Raw genomic sequence first — 14,630 nt, forward strand, 5'->3', positions numbered from 1 at the left:
TCATACGCAGCCCAACTCAGTCTGGGGTCCCCCTACAGCCGGGGGGCGGGACCAGAAGGGAGCTGAGCCAATGGCTGTGGAAGGAAGAGACACCGAGTGGAAAGAGTCAGGAGAGGCGGGGTTCGGGGAGAAAGGGGCGGTGATGAGATAAGGGAGGTGGGGCCAGAGAGCAGAAGGGGTGGGAGTTCGAAGATGGCTGCGACCGAGGAGGAGCCGAAGCCCAAAAAGCTGAAGGTGGAGGCGCCGCGAGCGCTGAGGTGAGCGCTCCTCGACATAGGGTGGAGGGTGACGGCGTCTGCAGCTAACCAGGGCCCACGTAGGGTTTCACGGCCCTGGAGCCGAATGGTGTCCTCGCTGTCGGCTTGGGGCCAAAGCACACGATCGGCAGTTTACGGAGCTGCCCGCCAGGCTGCGACCCTTTGCCCCGCGCCCGCCCAGTTTGGCCGAGTCGCCGCCTGCTCCGGAGCGGCTCCGGCTGCTCTTGGCCAATCAGGACACTGGCCGGGGAGAACCTATCTGGCTAGGTGCACGCTGCGGGCGCCACGTGGGAGCTCCCCCCGGCTGGGCTAGTGGGACTTTGGATGACCTGACTCGTCCAGAGCAGAGTCCAACCCTGCCACCTCCTATTTTCTGGGTGATAACGAGGAGGAGGTCCAGCGACTGCTCTACCCTTGGGCAAAGACAGAATTCTTAGGGATTTTTAGTAGTGTCGCGGAAGGGCGCCTTGACCTTTCTTTTTTGTGCGCACTCTGAAAGTTGACATCTTTGAAGACCTTTTGCAGGCTTGGCGGGACGGTATTGGGCTGAATAGATAGGAAATACTGATTTTTCTTTTTACTTTTTGGCAGCAGTGGAGATAGTTTTGCCCCTAACACCTGCCTCACATGATGTTGTAATTTACTTATAAAATGTTGTTTGTTAAAATATTCCTTCCTGATAAGTATAAAGTGTAACATGCACAGTCCTAGATGATTTTGAAATGTTAATGGAAGACATTGATTTTTATATGTAAGTATAGACAAATTGTTTTAAAACTATTGGGATATTCCTTGATTATACAAGACAAGTCTCATTTTTTTCCAAAATCATCCTTCACCTCCAAAAGAATGAAGCATTTGTAAATGAAAGGAGAAGGTCAGTTAGAGGCCTGATACTGTTTTCACGCTGTTTTGGATGGATGGTGGCCATATCTCTGCCAGTGCTTTAAAAAAAAATTTTTTTTAATGTTTATTTTTGAGACAGAGAGAGACAGAATGCGAGCAGGGGAGGGGCAGAGAGAGGGAGACACAGAATCTGAAACAGGCTCCAGGCTCTGAGCTGTCAGCCCAGAGCCGGACACCGCGGGGCTCGAACCCAAGAACAGCGAGATCATGACCTGAGTGGAAGTCTGATGTTTAACCCAGTGAGCTACCCAGGCATCCCTCTGCCAGTGCTTTTAATGTATTCCTACTACCCCCAAAGGATTAGTTTGCAAAGAAATAAACTTATTTTTTCTTTTGACAACTCAGGATGTTCTCAATTAAAAAAAAAAAAATGTTTATTTATTTTGAGAGAGAGAGAGTGAGAGACAATCCCAAGCAGGCTCTGCGCTAATAGCACAGAGCCTGACCCCTGAGTGATCCCACTAACAGTGAGATCATGATCTGAGTGGAAAGCAAGAGTCGGATGCCCAATTTACTAAGTTACCTAGGTGCCCCAGGATGTTCTCTTTTTATGTTAAGCTTTCAATCCATAGATTGAAAAAAGCATCGGCTTTTTGAATCAGATCTACCTGGCTGGGTTCAAGGGCATGTGCTTTCCCTACTCTGTCCATTACTAGAGTATTTTTTTAAAAGGTACCTCCTTCACAAAGTTTCCTCTACCAAATTGGAAGACAGATGCAACTTTTCCTTTCTATCCTACTAAACATATGGTCCTTAGATTTTTCTGTTATGCTGACACATTTTCAAGGCATTTGCCTATTTTGCAGGTGAGGAGATTGAAGCCCAAATGAAATAATTAGTTAAGGAACTGAAATATGAATCCAGAGTATCTGGATGCAAGTCCATTGTTTGATTCCATTGTCAACTTTTTTTTAAATTAATTTTTTAAAATATTTGAGAGAGAGAGAGAGAGAGCAAGAGTGAGTGGGGCAGGGGCAGAGAGAGAGGGTCACAGAATCTGAAGCAGGCTTCATGCTCTGAGCTGTCAGCACAGAGCTGATGTGGGGCTCGAACTTATAAACAGTGAGATCATGACATGAGCCAAAGTCAGATGCTTAACAGACTGAGCCACCCAGGCGCCCCCAGTGTCAACTTTTATATAGCCACCCAAGAAACACTACTGTCTGCTATGCAGCCTTAAAAACAATGATAAATAATAATATTTAACATTTAGTATATATGTATCAGGCACTGTTTCAGTAGTTTACCTGTTTTAACTCATTCAATCCCACAACAGCCTTACAGGGTAGATACTATAATTCCTTTACTAAGGAAGAAACAGGCATAGAGAAATTAAGTAAGTTGATCAAAGTCACCTATCTAATAAGAGATGGGGTTGGGATTTTAATCCAGGTAGTCTGATTCCAGGCTTGTGCTCTTAATTACCATGCTGTATACTTATAACTTCAAGCAATTATCCAAAAACCCTTGAGAACTGTTAACTCAGTTTTTGTTTCTCTATTTTTGCTTATTTTTTTTGTTAATGTACATAACTTTTTGTGTTGTTGCAATATATAGGTGTCTCCTACTTAATTCTTTTTTTTAAATTTTTTAAAAAAATTTTACATGCAAGTTAGTTAGCATATAGTGCAATAATGATTTCAGGAGTAGAATCCAGTGATTCATCCCCTACATATAACACCCAGTCCTCAACCCCACAAGTGTCTTCCTTAATGCCTCTTGCCCACTTAGCCCATCTCCCCCATCCTACTTAAATATATTGAATGTATCTTATATGTCATTGTGTTTATTTAAAACTTGTGAAAGTACTTGGGCTCCTAGCTGGCTTAGTTGGTACAGCATGTGACTTTTGATCTCAGCGTCATGAGTACAAACCCCATGTTGGGCATAGTGCTTACTTTAAAAAACAAACAAACAAAAAAACCCACCCCCAAATTGTACAAGTCCTTAGGCAACTAAAAACTCACTTTATATAATAACCTATTTAGTGCCACTTGTAGACATGAAGTTAAAAGATTAGACACTTGAGTACTTGGATAAATCTCTTAATTTTGTGTGAAGACCTTTGGGGATTGGCTATTCCTACTTATATTAATTTGGTTTTAAGGGTTGCAGTGTGATAATGCACTGATTGGTTGGATTGCATGCATTATCTATGATGACTAGTTTGACAGTTAAGAGGCTAGCTACCCATTTTGGTTAATTTTTCAGGAGAGTGGCTTATAAAGCCTAAGCACAATTTAATGTGTGGAATTAGACAGTGAGGAACGAATGTATGATGTATGTTTGTAGGTGTCAGGGAGAAGAGTTAGAACTTTGAGAATTTCAGTTAGCTCTGGGGTAGTAGTTCTCAACCAGGGGAAATTTTGCCTCTTAGGGACATTTGGCAATGTCTGGAAACATTTTTGGTATGGAGTGCTACTGACACCTAGTTAAGTAGAGTTCAAGGATGCTGCTAAACATCCTACAATGTATATGAAGCCCCCTACAACAAAAAAGAATTATCTAGATAACATTAACAATAGTGTTGAGACTGAAAAGACTACTCTAAGGGAGAGTATTTGACAAGTCTAGCTTCCCTTTTTCAAATATCCATTATTTTTCTAGGTTGGATTGCTTGTCCGGTTGTAGCAGTTAATAAAGCTGCAGAGAAATAAGCAGGCTTTAACATGTTTTCACGTGGGGTTGGGGAACAGAAGGGAATATTAATTGAGTGCCAGATATTATACTAGGTGCTTTATGTATGCTATCTCCTTTAATCTTCCCAGCAGCCTGTGAGGTAGGTAATACTCCTTGTGTCACCGATGAGGTATTTGGGGCTGAAGGAAGTTGAGAACCATTTTTGGGAACTGATCCCTAGTTGAATATATTCCACGATGAATACCTATATTTAGGACCACTCATTTTCTTTTCTCTCCTTTGGAAATCTCATCCAAGTTCATTTCTTTAGTGGTCATCTCTAAGAGGATCCTGTTATTTTGAAAGCTTATTGAACATGTGCCAAGTCTGTTTTTTTCCAATCAGTCTTTAAGTGGCTGCTATTTTAGGAATGGTACTAAATATTAGGTGCTAATATATAGAGAGGTAAGACCCAGGCACCATCCTCCTGGTGGGAAGTGAGTTAAGGGTTGGGAAAATGATACCTGAGCATTCTGAAAGATGACAAGGAGTTAACCAGGTATGAAGTAGGCTTGGCTTTATAGGAAGGTTTGTTTGGAGGTAGAGATGGGAGAGAGCTGCCTCTGTAGGGGAACTACAGATGGTTTGGTCTGACTGGAGCAGAAGGTAGAGGGCATCCATACTTTGTACTGGACATGTACTGGATCATATTGCTATTGCTAAGTCCTTAAGTTGTCAGACCCTAATTTTAACTATCTGCTGAATATCTCCTTCTGAGTGTCTTGCTGGCTCTTGAAAGTCATGTATATCAAGCTAAATCTGTGTCTTGTCCTAAATGTGCACCTTCTTAACATGGCTCCTACATCTGTTAATGGCATTACTAATTCTTTCTCCACAGTTTGGAACCTAGGTATTTGCTTCATTTTCCATCCACATATGATTATCAAAGTTGATCTTTTCTTCTTCAGTAATGTCTCATAAACACCTTTCCTTTTCCATTCCTGCTGCCACAGCTCAAGTGTAGACTTTATCTTGCTTACATTTGTTGGCTTCCTAACTAGTCTCTCCACCTCCGGTGTCAAGTTCTTCCTAATCTTCTTGAGACATAGCTGTACTTATTCATCATAGCAAATATTTGTAATTTCTGAAGTTGATGTTAGGAAGGGTTGAATCCTAAGAGCCAACATCATAACCCGCTGACATTAGCAATTAAAGATTGTTCCAGGTCATGACTTTTAGTAACATTAAAAAGAAAACAAACTGCAATTCTCCAATCAGCAAATATTGAGCTTTTCTCAAATTATTGCTTCCTAACCATTTCACTTCCATGGATTCCTTTTATTCTTTCCCTCTGTGTCCTGCCTTACTAAGGACCCTGTGTTTTAAAAATTGGATAGTAAATATAGGGAGAAAAGGCTAAGTATCTTAGGTGACCAAGTAATAGTTTTAATAACCCTTCTTCTAAAACACATTTTTTTCTCTTTCAGAAAATTCTCTGGAAGATTAGTTTACAAACTGAGCACACTGTTCTAGGAGCGTTCTGTTGGGAGGATTAAATGAAGAAAATATATGCAGACTGGCAAAGAGAAAGGGTGATTTGTACGTCCTTAGTGTGTTGCACAGTGCCTAGTCCTTAGGAGTGATTCAATTAATGTTTGTTGAATGAATTATTAGCACAGTATAGAGTGGCACTGATAACCTTCGCTTTTTTAGACTTTATATTTTTAATAATGCAGCCTAAAATTGAAGATGGCTCTTTTTTGGATTATACTGCATGCTGTTCACTTATATTCACAAATGTAATCCTTTAAGATTAAGGCTTTGGGCTATGAAGGAAAATGGAAAACAAAAGTCTTCTGAGGTACTTTGTATGAATGTCCTAATAAGGTGCTTTCCTGGGCATTATATACTAGGACAGAGTGAGGGAGGTGGAGAGAGAGCAGGGGCAAGCCTGCATGGATGGTCCTGGCTGTCTAGGGGCAGGCACATGGGAAATGCTTAGAGCTCAGGGAAAGTGGGAAGGGCTCTATGAAAAAAGATAGGCATTGAAAACCGTGTTTCTGATTTTAGGTATAGGCCTAGGCTGAATAACACTAAATAAAATATAAGGCTGATATACTACTTTCTACCTGGAATACAGCTCCACTTCCCTTCCGTCACTTAAGATGCTGCCTGTGTGCAAAATGTTCACAGTTAGGTGGAATGAGAGAGGGGGAGAGAGAGAGAGAAAGAGAGAATCAGAATTATAAAGTGCATTTTGATCGGGATGGAAGGCAGTATAGTGATTAAGAGCATGGTCTCTGGAATCTGATATCTGGTTTGACTCTTGGTCCTTATTAGCTGGTGATCTTGGAACAGTTGCTAACTGGCCTTGTGCCTGTTTTCTCACCTATGAAATGGGTATAATAATAGTACCTACTTCAAAACATTGTTAAGAGGATTATATGAGAAAATAAATATAAAATTGTCAGTCCATAAGTATACAATAAATGTTAGCTGTTATGGTATTGTTTATCCTACTGTTGACTCTCTGCTCCAAATGCAGCAATTACAAAATTTAAAAAGAAAACAGATACAGCTGTATTCAAGAGCAAGATAAACATATGCAGGGACTAAAACGGGAAGGAAGTATACAATTAGACTCTGGGTTCATGAGCTGATGGAAATAATTGTGTAGGGGAAGTGGTGTCATAAAGTGGATGAAACTGGGAGCTGGGCTGGGCCTGGACGAAAAGAAGGCTGAGTGCCTTTACTCCTCGCTGTTGCTTTAAAAAGCTGTGGACCTAAAGTGGCGGCACAGAGATGGCTGAGCTGCCAGATGGCTCAGAATTGGGAATTGTAATTTCCCCACTATCAAAAACATGTTATGAATCAAAAATTAATAGATATGAAATAAATAGCTATGTAAAAGAATAAATGGAGTTATTGAAGTTAAAACAAAAAATAGGTTGATCAAACTCTAGACCAAACATATTTGAAGGGAAAATTAGTGAATTGGAAGATAGTACTGAGTAATTCACTCAGATGTAAAATAGAGAAATAAAAAGGAATTAAGAGATACAAATATCAATTGAGAGGCAACAACTTAACATCTAACTGGGTTTTCCAGAAAGAGGAAATAGTGTGAATGGTGGAGAAGATATATTAGAAGAAATGATGGCTGACAATTTTCCAGACTTTAGGACCAGCATCCTCAGGTTGAAAGGGTATTCCAGGTCCATAGTAAGATAAAAACAAAAATCCACACTAAAATTATGGAGATTTGATCCTAATTATTAATGTGTATAGAAAGAATCAGACAATTTAGACAACATCCCCAATTTTTTTTAATGTTCATTTATTTTTGAGAGTGAGAGAGACAGAGCACGAGTGGGGGAGGGGCAGAGAGAGAGAGGGAGACACAGAATCTGAAGCAGGCTCCAGGCTCAGAGCTGTCAGCACAGAGCCCGAAATGGGGTTTGAACTCATGAACTGCAAGATCATGACCTGAGCTGAAGTTGGACACTCAACCGAACTGAGTCACCCAGGCACCCCAACAACATCCAAAATTTAATAGCTGTTATCTCTGTGGAAACATTGTGGGTTATTTTTGTGTATTTATTTATTTTTTTTGTATTTCCAACTTTTTTACACTGCACGTGTATATTAGGACTCTGCATTTTAAGCTGGAGAAACTTGATGTGCACTGAATACATATTTTGGGTGGGTGCTGAGTAGCTAGATATCCCCATTACAGAATGGAACTCTGAGATACTAAGTAAATCTGAAACTTTATAAAATAAGGAGTATAATGGTTTTATTACAGGTTGTAATCTTTTTGTCTATATTTCTGAAATCCCAAAAGCTCTGAAAACTGGAAGTTTTAACATTTTTTAAGAAGTTAATTTTTTTAAAAGTTAATTTGGCAGCACAACTTGATATGAGGCTCTCTGTAATATTTATCTGCCTTATACAACTGTATATGTTTTGTTGTAGAAATATTAAGTTTGTTAATGACATGCTTGATGAAACTGTGGGTGGTTTACAAAGTACATAGTACATACAGTATATTATCTTCCTAAAAGCCATAAAATTTAGAATCTCATAAAATTGTGGCCCCAAAACATATCTTGCCCAAAAAATTCAATAAAAGGATTGTGGACCTTTATTAAAATTTTAAATTGGTTTTAAAACTTTGCTATTGTGCAGAAACATGAATTTCTTATCAGTTGCTGCATTTTTCCTGAGGTTCCCATGCAACACATCTATGATTTTAAGTATTTCAAAGATCTCTTTTGTTTAGCCCTACCATAATACTGGTCATGTATGTCATGGGGCGCCTGGGTGGCTCAGTCGGTTGAGCGTCTGACTCCAGCTCAGGTCATGATCTTGCAGTTCGTGAGTTGGAGCCCGGCGTCGAGCTCTGTGCTGACTGCTCAGAGCCTGGAGCCTGCTTCGGATTCTGTGTCTCCCTCTCTCTCTGCCCCTTCCCTGCTCATGCTCTGTCTCTCAAAAATGAATAAACGTTATAAAAAAAAAAAATACTGGTCATGTCATTAAGTTATTAGTCTTTTCTTCCTGTAAAATACTGACTGAAGTAAAGATTTTTCTTCAACTTTTGGATCTCAAGATTTAGAAGGCTTATTTCACTGAAGTGGTCTTTACACACTGAAGTTTCACATGCCACTTGAAAAGATACTTTTTGAATATTTTCCAAAGCAGATTTAAAGTTGTTACTTTCGCTTACATGTTTTATTTCTGATGTTTTTGCTTGAATTGTTTGTACTTGTGGCCTCCTATGATTTGTGTTCATTTAGAAAGCAATGTAATTAGCTTTCAGCATAAGAACATCTGAACATGTGAGTTTCCATTTGCATTTTGGCTTTCATTGTGTGCATGCTGATTTCAGTGTCTTTTCTAGAATAGAATAAGAAAATATGTACAGCATTTGTCTATGGGGAAAATTCCTTCAGAAGTAAATATACTTCTATGTAAACATTTTATTAAGGCCCTGTGGTCAGTGTTTTCTTTTTTATTAAAAAAAAATTTTTTTTTTAAACGTTTATTCATTTTTGAGACAGAGAGAGACAGAGCATGAACAGGGGAGGAGCAGAGAGAGAGGGAGACACAGAATCTGAAACAGGCTCCAGGCTCTGAGCTGTCAGCACAGAGCCTGACGCGGGGCTCGGACTCACGGACCGTGAGATCATGACCTGAGCCGAAGTTGGACGCTTAACCGACCAAGCCACCCAGGCGCCCCCAGTGTTTTGTTTTTTAAATATAAAATTGCTTATTTGGTGGAGGAATACATTTTCTGAAAGAGTGCATTTACAAAAAAGATCTCAGTGACCTATCAGAATAATTAATCTTTTTCCTGTGGGTTAGCAAGTCCTTAATTAGTGACCCTATTTGCAATGTAATTAGAACTCTAAAAACGTTGAGGATTAGCAATACTGTTCTTAATTTTGTAGGGTACTGTGTAACATAATATGCTGTGTAACCAATGGATAATACGACAAAATGGTCTTTTAAAGGAATCTGTCTCTGTTGACTCATCCAAGAGGGGTCACTTGGAAACAAAATATAGCTGAAGAATCAAATTCAGATGTCTTGGTTTTCTCAAATTCCTTTAGGCTTGATATAGCAATAAACTGTTTTACTCTTTGAGCCCTAGAGCTGAAGTCTGAAAAACCATGTAAGTTTTTGAGTAAACAAGTTGAAATACAAGAAAATTATTTCCTTTAAAAATAAACAGTTCAAATGTGTTGTCTTTGAAGTTAATCACATGAGAAATTTGAACATTTTCTTGTTTTGTAGGCATGACTGAGGGTAGTCTTAGGTTCCTCCTAAAATAGAGTTTTTCAGAAATTGTTTTTCCTAAATGGAGATGAAACCATAGTTATCATTTTTAGTTTAGTTTTGTTGAAGATTAAAGCTGTTAAGCTGTAGAAGTGATGCAGGCTTACACCCTGGGTTATGTCTCTGTTCTTACACACTCAAGATGAAGTGACTCTAGTACAGATGGCTTGTTGATGCATATGAAAGTATACTGACAAAATTCTACTTGTTTGTTTTACTTAGCCGTTGCTTACCCAAATGTATAGAACTGGGTGGTTTAGATTTGAAATAGTACAATAAAACAATTACAATTACATTATTTAAAGTTTTTTAATTTTTTAATTTTTGTGTTTTGAGAGAGTGATCAGAGGAAGTGCGGAGAGAGAGGGGAGAGAGGGAGAATCCCAAGCAGGCTCTGCACTGTCAGCTCAGAGCCCAATATGGGTCTAGAACTCCAGAACTGCAAAATCATTATCTGAGCTGAAATCAAGAGTCTGATTGAGACTGACTGAGCCACCCAGCTGCCCCCATAGTTACATTATTTTATTCAGTAAGTAATATTCAATGTTTAGTATTAAAAATAGTATTTTAGTAAAAAAAGAAAGGAAAAGATTTGTCTTTTTTTGGGGTGGGGAATACAAACCTGTGTTTGAATGTTGTAAGGGTGCTGTATAGAGAAATACATACATTTCTAGACTTAAACTCACAGATCTTTAGTTATCTTGGTCTACCCTCCTCCATTAGGCAGCAATTCCTTCTTTAGCACCCATTTCCCCTGTGTGTGCACTATTCCTCCCCTAGGTTCAGCACAAATAAGGGAAGAGGAGTACATTTTTCTACTAATGGAAACACTCGCACACACACACACACACACACACACACACACACACAGACGAGACCTTTGACTTATGTGAAGCTTGAATAAACTACATTCCTGAGAAGATTTGTTAATATCCGGTAGATATCAAGTCCAAGCCAGAGCTCCTTAAATGATTTGTTGGCCTAGATGTTGAATCTTTACACTTATAAAACAGATCTGTATACTCATAAGCAAGCTGTCTAGCCATTCCTTTTGAGCAGTTTTTCCAAAGACTGCTGGGAAATGCTGGCGGGAGTGGGGGTAGGAACAGGGGTGGGAGGAGATGACTGGGTGCGAATTCTCTGGTGGGGTGGGACCTCACAGAGCTGAGGTTTTCTGCAAATTGTGGAGTTGGGGTGTGAAAACAATAGCATATTTCAGCCAAGTTGTGCCTTTGAAATTGTAATTTACAATTTCATGTGATTTTTAGAAACTTTTGAACATATTTTAGAACTGTTAGATTGTTAGTGCCTTAAAATCAGTCTAATATTTACATAGTAGAGGAGAGAATTGAAGCCCAAAGAGATTAAGTGGTATCAGTCAGGTAACACAGCTAGTTACTTAAAGCAATTAAGTATTTGAGTTGAGATTTGATCCCAAGTCCTATAACTTCCCATTGTATTTACCCTCCAGAACAAGAAACGAAGTGCCTGTTTTCTTTGAAGTTTGTTCCTTTTGAGATAAAATAACATATTTAAGGATTATATCATGTGCTCTCACTTGCCTTTTCTTACTGATCCTCACAGGAAGGGCACCAGATAATTGTCTTCAACTGAGGAAATAGACCCAGAGAGGTTAAGACTCCCTAATTAGTGAGCTCTCAGTTCACACCCAGGACCTACAACTCACATTTCCTGCTGTTTATATTACATTTATGAAGATACAAATTGAGAACTTGTCAAAGTGAATTCTGTGTGTCCTAGATAATCACACTATTTAAAGAAACTCGGTGGCACTGTGTTTAGTAATCTTGTTTAATTTTTGTCTTTCAAGTTCTCTTATTAACAAAACATATGTAGCCCTTCCCCCCAAACCCCAAGAGTAAATAATACTGTATTCCCTTGTGGAATATACTTCAGTTGGTTAACTCATTGAACTTGACTTTTGAGCAGATTTCCAATTAAAAAGCCTTGAGCAAACCCAATTTTGCTTATGTTTAAGAATTAAACTGTTCCAGTTAAGAGAACAATTTCTAATAAGTTTTAATTTACTTTGCAGATTTTAGACTTTCCCCTGATATTAATAATTTGAATCTTATGTCCCAAATGTTATTAATTATTATAATAATATGAAGTAACTTATTGTTTAGAAAGTGTAATATATGCCCAAGATTACACAGTGAGTGTCAGAGATAGGATTCAAACCTGAATCTGTCTTATTAAAGATTTTTAATAATTAGCTATAATATTCAGATACTATATAAACAACAACAGGAATCAACAGTGATTTGTATGACTAAAAAATTAAGCACACCCTTTGTTTCAAAAAGTATTCCTATATTATAAATGAAACAATTACTAGTAATCGTCTGAAAAGCTGTTAATCTTTTAATACTATTAGTAATTTCAAATCCTGTGAAAATGTTCTACCAGATCTGAGATGGCAATGATGAGAATTTTTTTTCATTAAATATCACCTATAGTCATAATTAGCCTTGGATCTCATACAAATAATAATAATAAAAAGCAACCTTTTAATAGAAATGATGAAACGTTCAGTTAACCTACTTTTAAGAATAGGACTACAACATTTCATTAAATTCATATAATATTTAAAACCTCAATTCCATAATGCTTGATAATCATAGAAAAAAGAAAGTGGGGGAGGGAAATATAGCTCTGTGAATAGGAAGGGGGAGGTAAGAGGAAGTGATAAAAAAGAGAAAGGCTCAATTCCTCTTAGCTATTTCTGATTTCTGTATAATCCCCAGCCTCAGACACCTCATCTTTTCAGCTTTTCACTCAGCCCTGAACTGTGTGAGTTTGTGAGAAACTTCTTGTTATGAACTGGGTCCTAATAAGGTTTTTGTTTAGCTTTGTGTATGTACCTGTGAAGTTAGTAGTATAAATTAAAAATGCTTTTCAAACTACATCATGAATCAATTTAGTTGTAGCATAACTGGTATTTTATAAAAGGAAAACAGAATAGAAAGTATCAGTGCATTGAATATGGTAAGTGTTAAGTATTGCTTTGTGAAACATTGTTCATTTAGGTATAAGTATAGTATATTAGGTTGCAATGCAAAATGTATTTTTCACAGTGAGTGTGGCTTTTTATCCCAAAATTTAGTGGCTTAAAATAACAACCATTTTATGAGTTCATGATTTTGTGGGTTGGGAATTCAGACATGGTTTGACTGGTTGACTCTTCTGCTCCATGTGGTACCGACTAGGATCACTTGGAGGGTATTTAGCTGACCACAGGTCTGGTCTGGAGTGTTCAGTTTGTCCTTACATGCTTGATGCTTCATTGAAGATGGCTGGAAAGCTTGGCTCAACCTGCTTCTCTACCTCTCTGTGTAGTTTGTGATCCTCTCCATGTGGTTTCTTCAACCTCTTTGTTGGGCTTCTTACCTGGCAGTTCAGGGCTTTAAGAGACCAAGACAGGAACTGGCAGTCCTCTTAAGGCTAGTCTGGAATCTGTTATAGCATCACTTCATATACCCTATTGGTCAAAAAGTTCTAGGGTAAAATTCAAGGGGAGGGGGCATAGACTTTTGTCTCCAAGAAATTGAGGCCATTTTTAATCTGCCACAATTATGGTAAAGTAATTTTGAAAAACATGACTGAATTATATTTCCAAGCTTTTAATCTGTTATTGCCCTTTGAAAGATGATTACTCTAATAGTCTTCTCCTCCCCATTGGGAAATATTATGTCTATTTTTGTTTCAAAGTTCAGAATTTATGTATATTATTTTTCCACGGAATACTGATTATTTTAGGTTTTTGGAGAAATGATTTAGGGGCGCCTGGGTGGCTCAGTCGGTTAAGTGTCCGACTTTGACTCAGGTCGTGATCTCATGGTTTGTGAGTTCGAGTCCCGCATTGGGCTCTGTGCTGACAGCTCGGAGCCTGGAGCCTGGAGCCTGCTTCAGATTCTGTGTCTCCTCCTCCCTCTGCCCCTCCCCTGCTCACTCGCTCTCTCTGTCTCTCAATAATAAATAAACATTAAAAAAATTAAAAAAAAAAAGAAATGATTCAAGGTTCAAAAATTTCTGTGAAGTCTTAATTTTGCTACCTAATACTTCCTAAAATGTCTGTTTGGCATGCAAAAGGAGCTGCCTTCTTACAATGCCTAAAGATTACATTTGGATTTAATAACTCCCTTCACATACAGGCAGTTTGAGGTTCTTATGTTTTTGTTGAAACCAGAATGAGTGAGAAATCTGCTTCTGTTTGCCACCCCCCTTCAGTAAAGAAAACAAAAACATTGAATAAAAGAAAAGGTTAGAGGGGCACCTGGGTGACTCAGTTAAGCGTTAGACTTCAACTCAAGTCATGATCTCACGCTTAGTGAGTTCGAGTCCCACGCTGGGCTCTGTGCTGACAGCTCAGAGCCTGGAGCCTGCTTCAGATTCTGTGTCTCCCTTTCTCTCTGCCCCTCCCATGCTCACGTTCTCTCTCTCTCTCTCTCTCTCTCTCTCTCTCAAAACTAAATAAACACTAAAAAAAAAAACTTAAAAAGAAAACATTACAAACTCGTTCCATTATTTATAAAACAACCAAATAGAAATGATTATTTCTTAGGACATTTTTCAGATAAAACTGCATATTCAGTTTGAGACTACATTTATTTTTACTGTTGTAAAGAAAATGGTAGGGACTAGGACTTAGAAAAAGAATGTACTAAGGGCTATCTAAGTTAATTTATTTTTACATTGGAACCTTTTGTGAACATTTGTGTTTTCAACTTCTGAGTCTTGAAAGATTTTGATAAGCAAGGCCTCAATAAGGCCTAAATTAGATTCATACAGCTGAATGTCTAGGATGGGGGATTTACTTAGCTTGGTAGTAAATTTAGCCACTTGCTACTCCTTGTGTACCCCTAAGTTCTTGCAGAGTGGTTAAAAATGTTTTTGTCAAAAACCATTCTTGTGATTTTGACAGAAATGAAATTTTGAAAAATGAAGAGGTCTAAGAAATGATTCTTGGCTTTAATTAGTGTTGGTTAA

The 14,630-nt window shown here is 38.4% G+C and overlaps 1 protein-coding gene across 3 annotated transcripts in view; it reads left to right on the plus strand.

The window, feature by feature from the left end:
* The first annotated feature begins 150 nt into the window (after positions 1 to 150).
* ADK (adenosine kinase) overlaps positions 151 to 14,630 on the plus strand; it is a 521,335-nt gene continuing 506,855 nt past the window's right edge. Inside the window, exon 1 of one of the 3 annotated variants that reach the window (XM_058698391.1) lies at positions 151 to 257. In XM_058698391.1, coding sequence (XP_058554374.1) covers positions 193 to 257 — 65 coding nt within the window. In that variant the 5' untranslated portion in view covers positions 151 to 192. The remainder of the gene's footprint in view (positions 258 to 14,630) is intronic. The other 2 variants (XM_058698396.1, XM_058698394.1) reach the window with 2 other exon arrangements.

This window comes from Neofelis nebulosa, chromosome 13 (assembly GCF_028018385.1).
Source record: "Neofelis nebulosa isolate mNeoNeb1 chromosome 13, mNeoNeb1.pri, whole genome shotgun sequence".
Classification (NCBI taxonomy): Eukaryota; Metazoa; Chordata; class Mammalia; order Carnivora; family Felidae; genus Neofelis; species Neofelis nebulosa.